The sequence below is a fragment of the Vanellus vanellus genome (genome assembly GCF_965231255.1).
Source record: "Vanellus vanellus genome assembly, chromosome: 8".
Classification (NCBI taxonomy): Eukaryota; Metazoa; Chordata; class Aves; order Charadriiformes; family Charadriidae; genus Vanellus; species Vanellus vanellus.
Genome location: NC_138913.1, coordinates 10966077 through 10984361, shown reverse-complemented (window position 1 = coordinate 10984361; position 18285 = coordinate 10966077). Strand labels below are relative to the sequence as shown.

The 18285-nt window shown below is 38.9% G+C and overlaps 1 protein-coding gene and 1 long non-coding RNA gene across 2 annotated transcripts in view; one reads left to right on the top strand and one right to left on the bottom strand.

Moving 5' to 3' along the window:
* Positions 1-2177: 2177 nt before the first annotated feature.
* The window catches only part of LOC309675045, a 52156-nt gene continuing 36048 nt past the window's right edge, over positions 2178-18285 (bottom strand). Inside the window, exon 4 of the long non-coding RNA XR_014269443.1 lies at positions 2178-2227. This is a non-coding gene — a long non-coding RNA (uncharacterized lncRNA). The remainder of the gene's footprint in view (positions 2228-18285) is intronic.
* HRG (histidine rich glycoprotein) lies at positions 7067-18036 on the top strand (the record flags this gene model as incomplete). The annotated part of the gene is made up of 7 exons (XM_082487192.1): positions 7067-7264; positions 10713-10820; positions 11815-11902; positions 12428-12594; positions 14984-15100; positions 16435-16521; positions 17158-18036. 7 exons carry the CDS (start codon positions 7067-7069, stop codon positions 18034-18036), a joined length of 1644 nt encoding a protein of 547 aa, XP_082343318.1.

Sequence of the window (18285 nt, the reverse complement as noted above, 5' to 3'; positions counted from 1 at the left end):
CACTCTACAGCCTGTAGCTAAGAAAAATCAATTTCACTAAAGCCAGATATAGCAACTGTACTGACAATAACAAATATAAATAAATGAGAAGACAAGAAGAAGAAAAATAGAGAACATCAGAAAGAAATGTCATTTGTGGCTAGGAGTACTCTGATATTTGCAACAATTATGGGGCTTGTATGAGGCAATGGACCCTTTCTCTAGTTGCCACCAGATCTGTAAAATCATTTGTTCAAAACAAAATCAATAAAATATTGTTTCTGAAGCTTTTATGCTGCTGAATCATTCCTAGAGATGCTGGATAATTTCTCCATTCAAAGAGCCTTTCAACAAAAAATTATGGTTTTGTTAAAGTATTCTGGCATTACCCAATTTGATTAAAATGTATTAATTTATTATTATAAATAAAATATAAATAAAAGTATTATTTTTTTAAGTGGAGACAAAATGATATTTAAATATTGTATGGACTTATGTTCACAACAAATATGTTTGTTTTTTCAGTTTGCACAACTCTTAAAAACAGGAAGTTTACATAAAGGAGGAATTTAATTGCTTCAAAGATTAAAATAAGCCAAAAAGTGATGTGTGAAATATATCAGCTGAGCCAAAAATAATTCCATTTCAATTCCACATCAGGAGAAATTTCAACATGTTTTGGTTTCATTCATTTCAGCATAGAAAACAATTCAAAATCAGGTAGTTGTCCAAAACTCATCATTCAAATTCTATCCAATTCTTATCGCAGAGCTCTTGTCTGTGCTAGTATTCCACTTTTTATCAAGTCATCAAATTACTGCATCTTGTTTTTCCCTCTGGAAGTTTCACCTTTGCCAGGTCAGGCTTCCCTAACACGGCCGGCGTGTTCTGCCTCCCTGCACATGAACTGCTGATTTGCCACATGCCGAAATCGGGGATACCAGGCATCACTCAATGTACTCACACAGAGCACCATTGGCTTTAGTGAGTCGGAGGACAAGAGTGTACAGTAAGCCTGTCTTATGTCAGTGACTTCCAAAACTCCTTTTTTGCCCCTCTTCTCAGTTAATCTCTATACTTCTCACTTCTGCTATTTTATAATGCAGTCTCTTATTAACCATTTGCATATTGATTCTAATCTCACCGTGGCTCCATCAGTTTGATGATACTATTGAGATTTATATCAACTGGATTCTTCCCCAAAAGGACTACTGGGGAAGAAATCATCTTCATTAACCACTAGCCACAGCCAAGAATATCCCAGCTCTTTTTCTTGACTACAGCTGCTTACAATAGTAAATTGAACAGGAACAGAAGCAAGTGAAGATAAATGAGTGGAGCTGGTGTGAACATAAACAGGGGAGTTAAAGTGAACATCTGAAAGTCTGGATACACAGTTTTGAGCATTCAGTTTGGATATTGTTTGAGCTGTTCTGCAGACAAGGCTCAGAAATTACATTCTAATCAATACTTTCTCTAGCTTACATCTGAGATTTGGGTTCAAAGACTTCTACGATTTAAAAATAAAAACAAGAAGGGGTTTTTATCTAAGCAATAACTGTATCTACAGTGCAGATCAGAAAGCATCAGTGGTCAGTGCACATTCATGGGCATTTTTTTTTATTTGGCATGGCCACTCCAGCACAATTCCTTTCCCTGGGTTTTATCACCTGGGCCACCACCACCGTTTACCACAACCAAGGCCTGGTACTAATGTTCAAGACTAATACCTCATCTACAAGTAGGAGACTGAAGATGTATAGTTTCTGTGTTTCCTTTGCCCTCAGGACGTACCTGGATACTGCTGCACTCCCAAATGGCGTTGATATGATTAACAGCTGATAACATTTTGTCATCACTACTTCAAATCCTGCTGCTGACTCAGCAGATTTATGCCAATCTGTGAGCGGGCTAGCACCGCGGCTTTCTCCCTCCAACATGCCCACATGCACAGGGTACATCTGGTCTCTGCACATTTACACTATGTGAAAACATGGTCAGACAGGACTGCAGCAAATCCTCTAAAAAACATGCCCAGAAAGTGCCGGACCTCTCCCTCTTCTGGCCTGGTCTCTCACCTTCTAGCCAAACGGAGCTAAACAGCTAACAGTAACGCACCCCATGTACCTACCTTCAGTCACACTCCAAATGCTCTCTTCTCCTCCCAGGACTGTGAACTGTTAAGCGCTGCTTCTCCTTGTCCAGCAGACAACAGGCCAGTTATACACAGAAGCCCACCATCCGGTCCCTGGAGATGAGAAGTGGGTGGATTTTGGCAGACAATTCCCAATTCGCTTTTCAATTTTGTTTCACAGTTTTTCAACACTTACTGATCTTATGATATTATATCATCTATTACTAACTTGCTATCTGGGCAATGTCCAGTTAACATCTGGTCTGACATTTATTTGAGCAAACATTCCAGTTTCACGTGGACAATGTTTTTTATTCTGGCACACACAACCAACGGTCTGTCACCTCCAGGACTGTCAATGTTTTTGCCAGATATTATCAAGCCCTTATCTCTGAATATAAGTGAGGCATCATAAATGCAAAATGAAGGGGCAGTAACATTCAAAGGGTACAGAATAAGATATGCTGCCTTATTTATGAATACATTGGCTGTGCATTTGTTTAGATTTTTAAGCTACCCTTCTCCTACACTCAACCTTGGCCAATCAAAATTATTTAAAAAAGCAAGGCCTAGACATCAAAGTTCTCAAGATGGGTTTAAAAATCAAGGTTTTTTATAAAGTAAGTTAATTATAAATTCTATTTGTCTGACCTCAGAACCTGCCCATTGTACACATTTCATGGTTAAACATTTTCTTCTATATCTCTGAGATTATACACGTTCCGCAGATGTATTCAGAATATACATAGATTATTTTGATTTCAAAGGTAGATTTTAAAGACCTTCCACTAGATATAATCATAAATATAATGCAATCACAACAGCTGCCAGCACTTCCTTTAGCCTACCACTACTTGTGAGCATGAGTTAAAGATTAAAATTTATGAACAGTGTTATGCCACAAGTCCTGAAAAAGCCAAATCCCTTGGAACTTCTTCTGACCCCTTTCTTAACATCAAATTTTTAACACCACATTTTTTCCCAGCCTCTCAAGACCCTCAGCAACAGGTCAGTCTTGCAACATATCCTTAAGGTCATCAACTTACAGTTACAGCGTTTTTTTCCAGAAAACAATTTGCAGCCAAAGACAATGAGGACAAGACAAGGAATACCAACACCCTTTTTATTCCCTATATTAGTTCTCAATGCCCCCTAAGCAGCAAGACTTTTGTAACTACATTGTCAACCTGTTAACTTCACAGTTTGTCTCCTCCAAATAGCTTTTGAACTTAAGGTCTGTTTGAATGAAATTTGATAGACAAGGTGCCCTCTCTGCAGGCAGAGAGGGGAAGCTATAGCTGTAGCTGCTGCTTTGAAGACCATAATCAAAGTGAATTTGTATAACGTTGCATTTGCATCAGAGGGGACCCTGTTTACACCCAGCAGATAAAAATGAGACATGAATGAAGACATGACACATTTACATATTTTCCCATCATACTTGGGGGTATTTCTCTTAAATGCAAAGCTACCCCAAAAATTGCAAAACTTTTGTTTTGTTTTGGTTTGGGGCTTTTTTGCATCAAGGTGTAAAATCAGGCCCACCCTGATGCTAGCAAAGAATTCTCCTAGAAGGAACTGGAGCCACATGCGTCTCTGTTACCTGTACTCTTGCTTAGGAGCAGAAACAACAGCAGCTGCAGGGCAGCACAGACTGCCAGACGGATAAGGTCTTGCTACCTGCATGATTGCCTGAGCTGTGTGATTTGATAATGCCAGCCTGCGGGAAGCGCTACTGCAGAAGGCAGAGAACAGTCAGCTAACACAGCAGTTGTCCTCCCAAGAAATCAGAGATATCTGTTAATAGTTATGGCTATACTTTAGGAAAGGAGTAATTGGTTATTGAATATTATCTCCTTTATTTGTCAGCTCTTTTTCTTCCCCCCCTAGAATAAAGTTCTGTTTATTAAGCATTTGATACCCTGTTTTTCAAGTGGGGAAGATAAGTCACTTTTTGGTGTATTCTCCCACATTTCTGGAGAGAGGTTTAAGGTGGCTGTTTATTACCAGTTCTTTAAAGTCTGAATACGGATCACATCTTATTGTTGCAAGTCAAGCCTTGGTAAAAGTCATAGAGATAAACAAGCTTTAGACAAGCTAGTCAAGAGAAATGCCATGTTAGGATAAATATTCCTATTCCTGCCAGCTATCTGTCTCTAGAAATAGCTTCATTAAAACAAAATAAAAAACTGACAAGCAATAAATATAAAAACAAAATAAGTATTTAAAAAGGTATCAAACTGGATGAGAAATTATAAAAATACATTATACTGACTCAAGTACAACCAATATTTAATTAACTGTGCCTGGAGTGCTTGTCCATGCTGTACTTTAATAAGAGAGACCAATCTTTCTTTTCCAAAGAAATCAAGGACAAAACTCTCTATTGTGGGAACAGAATCTTACTTTTACTTCTGCAGTCAATTTTGCAGGAATTGTACATTTTCTACTGTTTATTCATAGTGTTTCTATTTCATACATAAAAAGTACATAAGCCACTGTCAAGAAAATGATCGGTGTCACAATGAGCAGCACAGAACAAAAGGAGAAAAAAGAACAAACAATCTGCAAACAATGGACGACTAAGGGCATTATGTTATAAATTGCCTAATCTGATGCCTTTCTTCAATATGACTGCCCATTTGAAAAATTAAACAGTATTGTAAGTAATGAATGGGGGTGCAATTTGGAACACAGCAATGATGTGAATATTATTTTTAACTGATGAGATGTATTTCAAATGCCTGATTATTTATACAACACTTATTTCACCACTTTTTTTTCAATCTTCCAGAAGAAATTCTGAATTATTTTAATGAAACATTAGAAAAACATAAACAAAAGAAATCATAGAATCATAGAACAGTTTAGGTTGGAAGGAACCTTAAAGATCACTTATTTCAACCCCCCTGCTATAGGCAGGGACACCTCCCACTGGACCAGGTTGCTCAAAGCCCCGTCCAACCTGGCCTTGAACACCTCCAGGGATGGGGCAGCCACAACTTCTCTGGACAACCTGTTCCAGTGCCTCACCACCCTCATTGTGAAAAATGTCTTCCTAATATGGATTCTAAATCTACCCTCTTCCAGTTTGAAGCCATTACCCCTCATCTGATCACTACGTGCCCTTGTAAAAAAGTCCCTCTCCAGTCTTCTTGTAGGTGCCCTACTGCATCAGCCCAGTATTCATCTCTCACAGTGGCAAAAGAGAATTGTGGTTAGGAGAAACATCTAACTTGCCCCCTTTCTCCAAATCATTCCCCTTGTACTTTTCCAGTACCCTGAATCACTGTACTAGGGATTTAAAAGAGTACTTACCTGCTTAGTCCTTCTGGTATCCACCGAAGTACCTGCTGTCTGTAAACTTTTCTAAGCTATTTCTGACCCTGCTGATACCGTCTGCCTCCACATCTTTCTGAGGCAACAAGTTCCAGAAGTTCACTACCCATTGTGCACGGACTATTTTTATCCATTTTAAACTGACTCACACCAGTTTTGAGTGCCCTTAGTTCTAATATTGTAAGAGTCTCCATTTAGCTTATCTGCTACCAGAGAACTGTTAAGTGTGTCCTGAACTAGCTATAAAAGAAAGCCAATACTTCAACTCTCTGCATTTTAAAATGTGATTTCTTAAACAGTAGACATGCTAAAAGTTGGATTTTTCAAAATAAGGATTAATGAAATGAGGCAAGGGTTAAGGATGATTACCCATTATAGTTCCCGATGTTTCTCACAAAAATAAGTAAAGAAAAGGTACAAAGTCAAACATGTAAACCAAAGTCAATTACACAGCTAGCACCTTTTTCTATGAGAAGCTGATCCAGTCCTTCACACCAATCAGGATTTGGAAAATTTCTCATCTGAATCTGACCTTGGCATTTTGGACTCACATTGAATTTTTGTATTTTCTTACTCAGAGTTTGAATTTTGTATTCAAACTTCAGCCACTCCCTGACATGTGATTACTACCTTTCAAGAATGCGTTAAACTATCCTGATTTTTAATATAAAGCGACATCTTTTTCTTTCTGCTTAGCAGAGGATATGGACATATCGTGTGAAAGTTATGAATCTTCATTCATTCTTAATTAATGAATTCTTACAGAATTATTTTAATAAATACAAAAAAATTACCAGCCATTTTCTAGAGTAGTCTATGAAGGCTACCACAGCCAAAAAGCACACAAAACTGCTCCAATTGAGAATGCAAAGGCAGCTTAAATTCACTTCATGCCATGCCTAGATTACATCGGTATTACGCCAGTCAGTCCCATTCTGTGTACCAGTCTGAAATGATGTAAAGCTGATAGAAGTCTGCTCTAAATTTCCTCGAGCTGGAAGATCAGCAGGTACTCACACAGAAGCTACAGACCACCAGTTTGCAAGTGCACCTTGAGCTACATCCCTTTTCCAAATCTGAGTGAACTCCATGTTTCCCTTTCACTAGTTCTCTGCTAGGTAAGTATTTGTAAAAACAGGGATATAGATATAGCCATCACTCGACCACAAATATTTCAGCATATTTTCAATTCAACTGTTTTTACAGTAAACAGAAAACCAAGATTGCATAATAGCTGCATACATCAACTGGACCTTCTTAATGCCAGGCTCAGCAGCACCCTGTTATAAGCTAAGTATTTTTTGTAGTAAAACACTATTGCACAATGCCTGCTTAAAGAATTATAAACATAGTCCCTTTGATGGGTAGTCCAGAGAGGCCATTATAAGGCCTACTTTCCTCAAAAATCTGCTCAATCACTATATAATCATTTACTTGCTGTTTGCAAACGTTAATCCAGGGTCAAGGTAATGGTCCTCTGACACAACACTTAAATATATACAAAACCATGCCTTTTTAGCCTTCATTTATAACTTCGGTGGGCTACTCTGATTTAAAAGCAGACTACTGGCTTTATCAGAGCATGGGCAGAAGTGATCTAACACTGCAAACAAAATGCTGCTTCTAGCTTCAGCTTTTCTTCTAACACTGCTGCAGTGCTCTAATGCCCAAAACAAAACAAGCATTAGACCCGCAGACTGTAATACCGTTGAAACAGATGCAGGAGTGGCCCTGGATTTGGTCAACAGACATCGCAGAGATGGCTATGTCTTTGGTTTATTCCGTGTTGCCGATGCACACAAACTACATATAGTAAGTATCAATTTAAAGGCTGATTTACACAAGACTCTGATTTTAAAATAATGAGCCAGATCATTAAAAGCTTATGTGTATTGCTTTTAAGAGCGAAATGTTGATGCAATTCAATTAATCGGCTCTGACTTACACTATCTCAGTATTCATTTGTGCATGATTTACTGTACATAAGCTTGATTTCAAAATCCGCTGAATGCCCTCTATTCTCTTGGCTGACAGGATGTTAGCAGAAGAGATGCTCTGAACTGCTTTATAACACCAGGAATTAATCTATCTGGTCTGTTGTCATGTCTCAGATGTTATGTTCAAAGTCTACATTCAGAGGCTTCCTTTAATCTGCGAATGTCTAACATTAATTAGATCAATGTATCCTGCAAGATCAGTATTTTGTTATTATCTTAATTTTGGAGAGAGCTGGATAACTGGATGGAAGGGGGAAATGGCAGAGGAAGCCAAAGGAGAGGAAAACGCCGTTCTGCAAAACAGGGGAAGGACTGGATAGATAATCCATATCAGTCATTTCCTATCTCCTTCCTATTTCTATTTCCGATTCCTAGAGAGGATACATAAGCCTTTCTCAATGATTGCCTAAATGCCAATGCAAATCAATAGCAGAAAAAGCAATAGAATACAAAATTTCTTCAACTAGTAGATAAAAGAGACCAAGGACATGTAGATTTACTAATGCACCTGGCTACCTTTTAGCTGCTTGGCTATGAAACTAGAATCCAGGCACACATGCACTGTTTAAGAAATGTATAACACATTTCAGGATGGCAACTGAAAAAACAGGTTGTTTTTTGATGGATCTGACTGTTAGAACAAGAAAAAGCGCAGAAAGTGACCCAAAGCCCAGATTCCTACAGGTCTTCAGGTATACTTTCAAAAAACCTGATGGATTATTTTGCTTTTCAAAGACAAGGGTGTGGCAAGTGATACTACTGGGTTTTACCCATTAGCCAGGTAGTGAAAGAGCACATCTAGGAAGCAATTAGTCTTCTTCAGCATTAAGACATTTAAACCCTCAAGTCTCCTGTCCTTGAAGAATGCTGCTGCCATGCAGCTATGTGTGTGCCACCCCTGTGAAGTGGAGCCACTGGGCAGTAAGACATGCAATACTTATTGGATGAATGAGAAAACCCATATTTGTCTATAAAAAGAAAAATCTCACTGTTTCTACATTTTAACCAATTATCAACTTATTGACTATATAAACTATAGAACCATAACTTGGAATAGGACCAGAGCCGAGGATTCACACTTCTGGATGAATGCTATAATCACTAGACTACAATGCTTATGTTTTGTTTTGTACCCTTAATGAATTCTGCTGTCTTTGAAGACCAGGGCCACAGCTTCAGCTATCACACAGAGTCTACAAGAACAGAAAAGAGCCTTCTATCTATCTTACTGCTAAAGAATTCTCCCTGTAAGGTCTCTGTACCTTCTCAGACCCAAAGCCACCAGGTGTGGTCTCCTGCATACTGATCATGTACACTACTGTGCAAGAAGTTATGCTGGCTCCACTGCCAAGATGACATTAAAAAAAAAAATAGTATTAATAATAATAATAATAAAAAACCCTAGAACATTACTTTTATTATCTCCATGCTATAGTGTGCATCAAGTCTATCACATCAACCCTCTTAGAAACGTAAGGAGGGCAATTCCTAGCAGCCGGATCTAGAGATCTAGAAGCGTAAGATACTCAACTATTCACACTAGAACAGTTCCAGGCTTCTGCAGTGCAGAACTCTGGTGCCCAAGACGCTTTTAAAACAACCAAGAAGGCACCATATAAGCTTTTTTTCCCCAAGGGCTATCCAGCAGACAGAAGAATTTTGTACCGCGTATTTGGATGTTGACACTTAATTTCACCCAAGCTCTGGTTTAGGCTGTATTGAATCCAAATCCATCCTGCTGAAGAAAATAAATATTTGTCAGGCATGAATTGGCTTCTTCAGCATTTCACAAGTTTGGATGACAAAACGAATGTATTTAGTCCTTTCAGTTTCAGAGGGCTCCTAGTGAATAGCAGATTTTACAAAAGACTATCTTACTTGTCTTACCTTTCCATTCAGTGCAATTCCATAAATACAAATCAGAAAAAAAATAGCCTTTCTTACCGTCTTTGTTCTCTTCTCTGCTTTTTACTAATGTGTTGACTAGCAGCTTGACATTATTGGATTTATAAAATAAAACAGAAATACTAACTACCCCTAAGCAGAGAATAATCATGCAGCTAGTGGGCAGGATGGGTGTCCAGGACAACTCGATTCTTTTCCTGATTCAGCTATTGAATAACATGTCTCTTTGTGCCAATCATCTGGCCTCTTTTAAAAATAGAGACAATGCTAAGACATAAGGATACTGCAAAACTAGTGTTTAGCATCACACTGATGGACTCTCACTAATAAAAATATTACACTAGACTGCAGTAATTCTTTCTCAAGGTCTCATCTATACAGAAACACTCTGAAAAAGGACTCTGAATGGATGAAATTTCATAAAACGTGAGGACATTTATTCACAGTGAAAGGATTTGCATCATTTTATCTAAATGACAAAATAAAATACGTCTGTGCTCATTCTGAATGTCCATAGAGGGGTTGCATGAATTTTAAATAATCCATTCCAAATGTGGATTGAGATTCATTTTCCTGCAGAAAAATACAAAACCATTTCTGTGGGCCACAGATAATTCTTAACACTACATCCCATTACACTGGCAGCCAAATTCAAATTCTGATTCTCCATCCTATTTGCTCAGGAGACAGAACATACTAGAATTTCAGAGTTAAAGCTACTGAATTTGTAGAGATTATTATAGCTTTGTTGCATCACTCCCTGAATAAACTGAGCAGGAAGCAAAGTTCTGAAAGAGTATCTGGTCACTAAGGTCATTTGAAATGGACGTAGCTATATAACTGGCTGCCTAGACAACCGATTTCCTAATAGACCAGTACCTTCTATGTGAAAATCAGAAAGAAGGAATGGCAACTTACTAACACTGGCATTTTCCCTACTTGATGGATGCCAGAGTCTTCTCACAGGTTCTCAACAAAAGGATAAGAGGCAACAGTTATAACTTGTAGGAAGGGAAATTTAGACTAGTTGTAAGGCCCCCAAAAAATCATGGAAAAAGTGGTTAAGTACTGGAATAGCCCAGAAAGGTTGTGGAACATCTGTCTTGGTGATATATAGATATATAGATTCAGCTGAATCTAACTTTGAAGTTAGCTTTACCTTGAGCAAGTGGCTGGACAAGATGACCTCCAAAGGTCCCTTCAAGCCTAAACCCTTTCTACATTTGTCAGCTCAGAAAAACCTTAATAGGGAACTGGGGAAGCTACATTAAAGATTAAACATATCTATTTCAAATAAAGTTTCTTTCAGATCAAACTTCTTGTATACAAACTCCTTTTTACCTGCACTTCTCTTCCAGGGAAATTCATCAGTCCTCTACTTAACCTTGGACGTGCTGGAAACTGAATGCTCTGTATTATCCAGAAGACACTGGGAGTCTTGTGAATACAGTGACACCTATTCCATGGCAAGTAATGGCACCCAGGCAGAGTCATACGTCAACAATGCATTAACTTGATCTTCATCAGAAGTGCCTGGAAATTTCTGCGTCACAAAATCTCTAAGTGACGTCTAGGCTTTAATATGGCTCACTATAAAATAAAACCTATTGGGTTCTAGAGTTGTTAAACATAAGCTAAAGGTTTGGAGAAGGGCTGACTCCTCAAATAAGTGCAGCTTTATTTAACTGGTTGTCTCAAAGGAGCTATAGTCCACGTTCCACTGCTGGTAGCAGTACTGATGTTTTAAGAATAATTTGCTGACAACTAAAGGGCACAAGAAATTATTTCTTCAAGCATGTTCCTAGTATATTAGCCAGAAAGACCAGTGTTATATTTTGTCGGGTTTTGGTCATAGCATTTGTGGAATGACAATGTGAAACACTGGTAGTGTCAGTACACATATGATATGTAGCAATGCTTGTCCTTTATTGCTGCAATCCAATAATGCAGTGTGGGATGAGAACTACCAGTCCAAAACTTCATCTAAATAGGAGAGTGGTAGTACTACCACACAAGACAAAACAGGAAGGCCACGAGGAGAGAGAGAAGGCATTTACTCTTTTCATTAAGGTGGGGAAAAGGAATGGAAGAAAAGGTCCATCCACTTTTTGACAAAGATTTATTTAACCTTGAGTATCTCTGGCACCCTAGCTTCCCCTGCTAGCTAGTATTATCTTACTGTAAATAATTATTACAATGACTCAGAAGGCTGATTTAGTTCTCCGTTGTCTACTCAGTCGTGCAAACTGAGAATTAAAATAAAGGCTCTTGTAGAGGGAGATCCCATTTTATCGGAACACAAATTTTGACTGGTACGAGATCAAATATTCCATTAATGACCACATCTGTTATTCTTAGAAGTACTGTACATTAAAAGGAGGCATAATTTTGATGATCACCTACATCCAATTAAATCTAGTGAAAATAACATCATAATCGTGTATTCTTTTTTTCTCTCAGGACTTTGGGCAATGTAAGATTATCACATACACAAGGCAGCTGCTGAGGAAACCTCAACTATATGGATTTAACTGTACATTAAGTCCAGGTAAAATAACCACTGTTGCGAGCCAATGTATACCTCAAACCAGCCCTAGTACCCAATTACAAGTCTGTGCACTACTAGTGTATTGTAACCGTAACAGATTAATTCATCTGCTTGCAATTCATATTTTAGATAATTCAAATGGAATGTTAAGAATGAGTAATAGAATTAAGGTTACCCTACTCTTCTAAAGCAGATTTTATTAATATCAGATGGTATTACCATTCCAGTCCACCAAAACATGATAATGAATATCAGAAAAAAAGTAAACTTGGAAAGAATGCCCATTTGGAGTGGTAAGATTCTAAGGTGGAGCTAAAAAAATTATAAGAATATTCATTTTCACAAGTTGGTTTTTTTTTCATGTTACAGGACAGACCCATATTTGTGGAGTGAGGGATAGGTATTTCACTTCCAAGGAAACGCTTGCATTTCAGTTTCCCATTATGAGTACACATTAAAGGTACGCGCACACTCCCAAGAGTATTAATATCCATTGCAATAATAATAAATTATCTGTTTTCACAGTTCCTCCTGATTTATTAGAGTGCAAAGATTGTCCTGTGAAAGTTGAAGTCTTAGAAGTCACAGAGCAACATAAAAATATTGCTGCGAAGGCCCTGGAGAAATTCAATAGTGAGAGTAACCACACAAACTACTTCAACGTGGACAAAGTTGAAAAGATTTTAAAGACAGTAAGTGGCCTTTTGTCCTAGAATTACTGCTAAATGACAAAATTTTGTGATCAGCTCCAAAACCATGGGACTGGAACTCAAACCCTTCTAGGACCAGATCTATTGCTTGTCACCTCTCAGTGTAAATCACCTCTTAAAATTGAAGGTCCTACTTCTGCAAAGGCTTGTTATCAACTTTAGTTTTGGCATGTGAAAGCAAAAGGATTTCTCACCAGGTGAAAACTATGGCAGTGTGACAGCATACAAAATGTCAGAGCCTTCTTTATGTGCATATTTTTATTTTGAACGCCTATTTACCTATCATATCGTAACATACAAGAGTTTATTTACTGCTGACCAGAGTTCTTCAATATGTACAGTCATGCATATTATCACAGTCACACATTCTGTCAACTGAAGTCAGATAACTTTTTACCTTTAGAATATTTAGCACACAGGTACAACACAAAGTGGAACATGCTTAGCATCATTTTGACTCTCTGCTGCAGATCACAGCAGCACTGTGAGAGCTCTGAAGGACAGGAGGTAAATTTTTGTCTATGCTGTACCTCTCGAAGAACTACTGGCTCTAGTAAATAACTCCTCCATCTTTGAGTGATGTCTACATGAAGACTTATCCTTTGGGTGATTGGAAGTATAACTCTCACATCACCACAAATTCTTGTTGGTAGATACTGGAGACCTTCACTTAAACAGCACAGGATCATTCTGCCAACATATGTCAGTTCAGGACACCTCTGTAATGAAGTCCCATGGCCATAATACATGTTGACCTTGGCAACTGCCTAAATTATAGCATGCTAATCCCACCTCCCTGCAGCTTTTAATATTGCTCAGAAACTTGACAGTGTTCTACACTGTAGTCCCATGCAAGATGTATCCCTACTCCCATTTAGCAAGCGGCTCTTTTCAGATTTCCTGGATTCATGGATTTCTCCCTAAATGCTTTGTCTTCACACTTGGCCATCTTTAGCTACAGTGACAATTTAGATTGTACCACTGGATTTCAATAGACCGCATAACACTTAGAAACTATGAATTATGATAAAAAGGTATACCATAAAGTATGTGCATCCACTTTTAACCAATTTAGTTAAACAAGTGAATTTTGTCTGCACACACATGCTATGGACACCTTCAACACAGACTTGAAATAAACTACTACTACAGCTGGAAATTAAAATCTAACACCTCTGAATTTTATTAGGATCACAAAGGCCTTCTCCCGTGTTCTTATAGCGTAATGCCTTCTCTATGAATAATGCCACTGACAACAGAGAAATCAACAATCTCACAGTAACTGGCAGAATTTCATCCCAAGTCAACATCAGCACTGTAGTACTATGTACTCCCATAACTGGAAAGGGGTGGTTGCCATCCAGTAGAACTCCGTATTTTCACAGGAGCAGCAGTTCAATTTACAGAGAAGACTCTAAGGACGCTACTACCTAAAAACACAGGCTGTAAAAGTGTCCTGGTTTGAGTGACACAGGACTAATTTCTCTTCTAATGCTGGGGAAAGCTGCACTTTTAGAAGACTCCAGTGTCTGAATTTGTGAAACTATTTTCTTTATAGCCAGCTATGGTATGTGGTTTTCAAGGTCTCAGTGTTTTCAAGCTCACCAGGTGCAGGGACGAGGAGGAGTGAGACCCGGGCACTTGACCCGAACTGGCCAACAGGATTATTTCATACCATGAACATCACATTCAACATAAACTAGAAAGTTTGTTGAGAAGTTCTCTCTCTTCCATGATAGCTGCGATCTAGAGAACTTCTTGCCCCGGTGCTAGACCCCTGAGCCCTTCCCTTCCTTTTAAAGCCATAGCGCTCGCAGTGTCTGGTACTTGCTGTCCACTGCCGGGAGTGCACAGCTTCCTACTGATACAATTGGCTGAGTATAATACTTGTATATTTTATATTGGTATCAGGATCAATATTGGTTCTTTAGTATTATTAATGTTAGTTATCTAGTCTTATTGTATTATATCTGTTTATATTTCAACCCTCATGTTTCCTTGCTTTTCCCCAATTCCCCTTCCTGGCTGGGGAGGGGTCATCAGGTAATAGAATAATTGTCTAAACAACAAGAAATTGTTGCGGGTTTCTCAAATCATAACAAAAAGTAACATTTTTATAACATACACCTACTAGACAAAGAAATAAAGCAACCATTCCTGCAACTCATAAAGGTGAGGCAAGAAAGGTATGAATTATCTAATCTAATTTCCTCACTGAATACACATATATGTATGAACATTTGAACAGCACGGATAGTGAAAGCGTGAGGTAGACAGGATTTTGACAACAATCTGAAGTATGATTGTTTTTAAAATTACAAATTTTTGAAGACACCTAGTTACCTTTTCTTGTTTGACCTCTTGGTTTCAGACTGCCTCCCATGAAGGTTACATTTTAGGATTCTCTATAAAAGAGACCAACTGTTCCAAATCTGCACAACAAGCAGACCAGGCATTGGAATGTGATTTTCTGGATGACTGGCACACTGTAAGTAAAGTCTTGGAATGAGGACTGATACAATGGGTGGCACCAGGAAGATCTTCCCACAATATTTCCAAGTGTTTCTTATAAGCATCCACCCAAACTCAAAATTAAAAATCCAACATGTCAAAGTCCAGATCCTAATTCTACGGCTGCTCCTTTTTATTCTGTAAGGAGCCAATCTGAACTCTCAAATCTAACTGGAGTCTGGCATATTACAGAGCTGAGCTTTTCAGTTTGGATCTGGCTTTCACATTCAAATTGTGGTCATTCCCTAGTAAATCATTCATGCTATTTGCATAAAAACTTTTACACTAACATGAGTCATAGATCTTGAAAAAAATATATGCATTATGTCATCCCAGTGAACCCAGGGTTCCTTTTTTTTTCCTCTGCTGCAGGGGAATGGAGAGTGGAATAATTCAGGCCTGTCTGCAGATTACTATCAAAGTACTCTCCTCACCCCACCTTCCCATTACAATTATAGTCTACACCAAAGAAACAACTAGACAAGATCATACTTTCAGAATAAATTATTCCCCAGAAATTAAATTGAAGGAATGAAATAAAAATATGGAAGAAATTTTCTTCTCTGGCTCTTTATACTCCAGAAGACTGGAAAAGGTTGTGAACAAACTGGTAGTGGAGCCAAAAGTTCAATAGAATGAAGCCCACGCCAGATAGCTAGAGGTTTTGAATTCTGTTCTCAACGCTGCCATCTTGGGGGGGCGTGTGTGTGAGTGTAAAACGCTATTAACATAGTGTTTGTTACAGTAGTAGTCATTGATCATAATAGGCTACTAACAGCCCAAACATATATCAAGATAAAGCATCCGCTACAGAGAGCATACACAGAACCCCTCACCCGAGTTCTATGCTCTTTCACATGAGCAATTCCACACAAGATGACTGGACAGCAGGTGAAAGTCATAGCAAACAGGATGCTAAGGGAAGTGATGCGAAAAGATTATAACAGTACTTTTAAAAAAATAAATATGGAAGAAAACTCTAACTTGATCTTTGTGTGAAACAGCATAGCTACAGTGTCTGTTTTTGAGGACTTTGAGCTAAATTTCAGAATAGCCCCATCTGGACAGATGTTTGACAAGCAAAGACAGAAAAAAAGGAATAAAAATCAGTCACCCACAGGGTACTCGTTTTGGAGACATCAGTAGCTGACCAATTTCTTACAGACATCAAAAGAGAAGTAAGATGGAGTGTAGTAGTCCTCTAGACACACATGGTGAAGTGGTCTTCACAGCCAAGAACATTAAAAAATGGCCTACATTTTTATCATTAGTCACTGGCAAGTATGGGTTCTTTTCTTTTCTTTTGCTTAGCATGTGGGATTCTGTAAGGCAAGAATTACCAGTGATCCAGATGAACCTGATGGAACAGATATAAGATGTGACATCTACCATCCCTGGGTATGTACTCACCTATTGAAATGTCTCTGACTATATCCTCCTGCAGGCTACACCAGCCTCACTTAGTCCAGACTGAGATGATTGCAACGGTTGTTTATATCCCTTTATTATTGCCTAGGTCCTAGCATATCAGGACAGACTGGCTGTTGACTGCTAAGTCAGTCAGAGAATTAATTCAAATTGAGCTGTCCCTACTACTCCCTCCAAGGGTATCTTCTCTCAGTCCAATCATACTCGCTAGTTAAAGTGAGTAGAGATTGGCAAACAAGCTCAAAGGAATTTCAGAAAGCAAGTGGAGGGGAGATGATCTTTATCATATTTGGTATTCCCATTTATGTAATAACAGCTACTCCACTGTGGGTTTTGTTTTGATCCATCACGAGTTTTGCTCAGTTGGTTATATTATTTCATTTTGTTATGGTGTAGTATTTCCAGATGATTTTCAGTAATTTGGCATTTTATCATCTACTCCTTCTCTTCTATCTTGAAAAAAAAAACACAGGTTTTGTTTCCTTCAGATCACCAGAACTATAAATGCAAACCTATTAACTCCCACCCTTCTCTCTTTCTCAGCACTTTCTTCTGTCCTATTAACATCTCACATAATACTTCCTCCCCTGGTGTTTTTACAAACAGCAGCATCACTATGGGCAAAGACACAGACATTCAACTCTGAGACAGCCATGCAGACATCCCCATCCCCGTCACAGACACCGTCACAGACATTGTCACAGGCATCGTCACAGGCATCATCACAGGCATGGATGTCCACCCTCTTCTCAATCCAGACCTGAAGACCCTGAGCATAACCATAGTTTCACTGCAGAACATCAAGACAGTCATGAAGAACCTGCTCTTTCTCCTCCCCCCCATGGTGAACCGCATCACCACTTTCACCCTCTACACCACTGTCCTCCACCTCCTCCCCATGGTGGACCACATCACCACCCCCCTCCTCCCCATGATGAACTACATCATTCTTCTCCTTCCCAAGAGGAATTACATGATCTCCCTTCTTCTTCTTCTCGCTATGATGAACCACATAATTCTCCTCTTGGTCCCCATCATGAGCCACACTGTCCTCCCCCTCCTTATGGACCACAACGCCACCATCCTCCCCATCATGGACCACATCACCCTCCTCCTCCAGGCCATCCTCCTCATCTCTATCATCACTATTACAGACATCACTGCAACAAGACAAGCATATCAGGAAAGTACTTTCCATTCCAAATAACAGGAGCTGTCTATCGCATTCCAGTTCTAAATCAGCAGGATTCTCTCACACCTCCCACTGCAAAGTTTCCTGAACTATCCGAAAGCAGCTCTCACTCCTCCGGCACTGGTGAAGGTATTCCCCTAACTGGCTCAAGTCTAAAGGAGATGCTAGAAGCTCTGGGTTTTCCAGATCACCCTACACCATCAAAGTCATGCCCAGGAAACCCCAAACTTGTTCTTCCAAAAATTTTGCCTTTATTTCCACACAGCTCCATGTCAGAAAATTCTCCTACATGACCTCAGAAAGATGTTCCTAGTTTGAGAGTTATGGGGCCAATGACAGTCATAGAACGAATGAAAACAGCACATGGAGAAGGGGAAAAAGCATACAATTTCTAGGAAGAAGCAGGACTGAAAATAATGATTAAGACAACGATTCCAACCTGCCTCTTGATCCCAGCTATCTGACTCCATTGTAACTGAAAGGCTCAAAATTCTGAGTGACTCAGACAATGTGAATGGTTATAAATCTCCCCAGCAAACAAT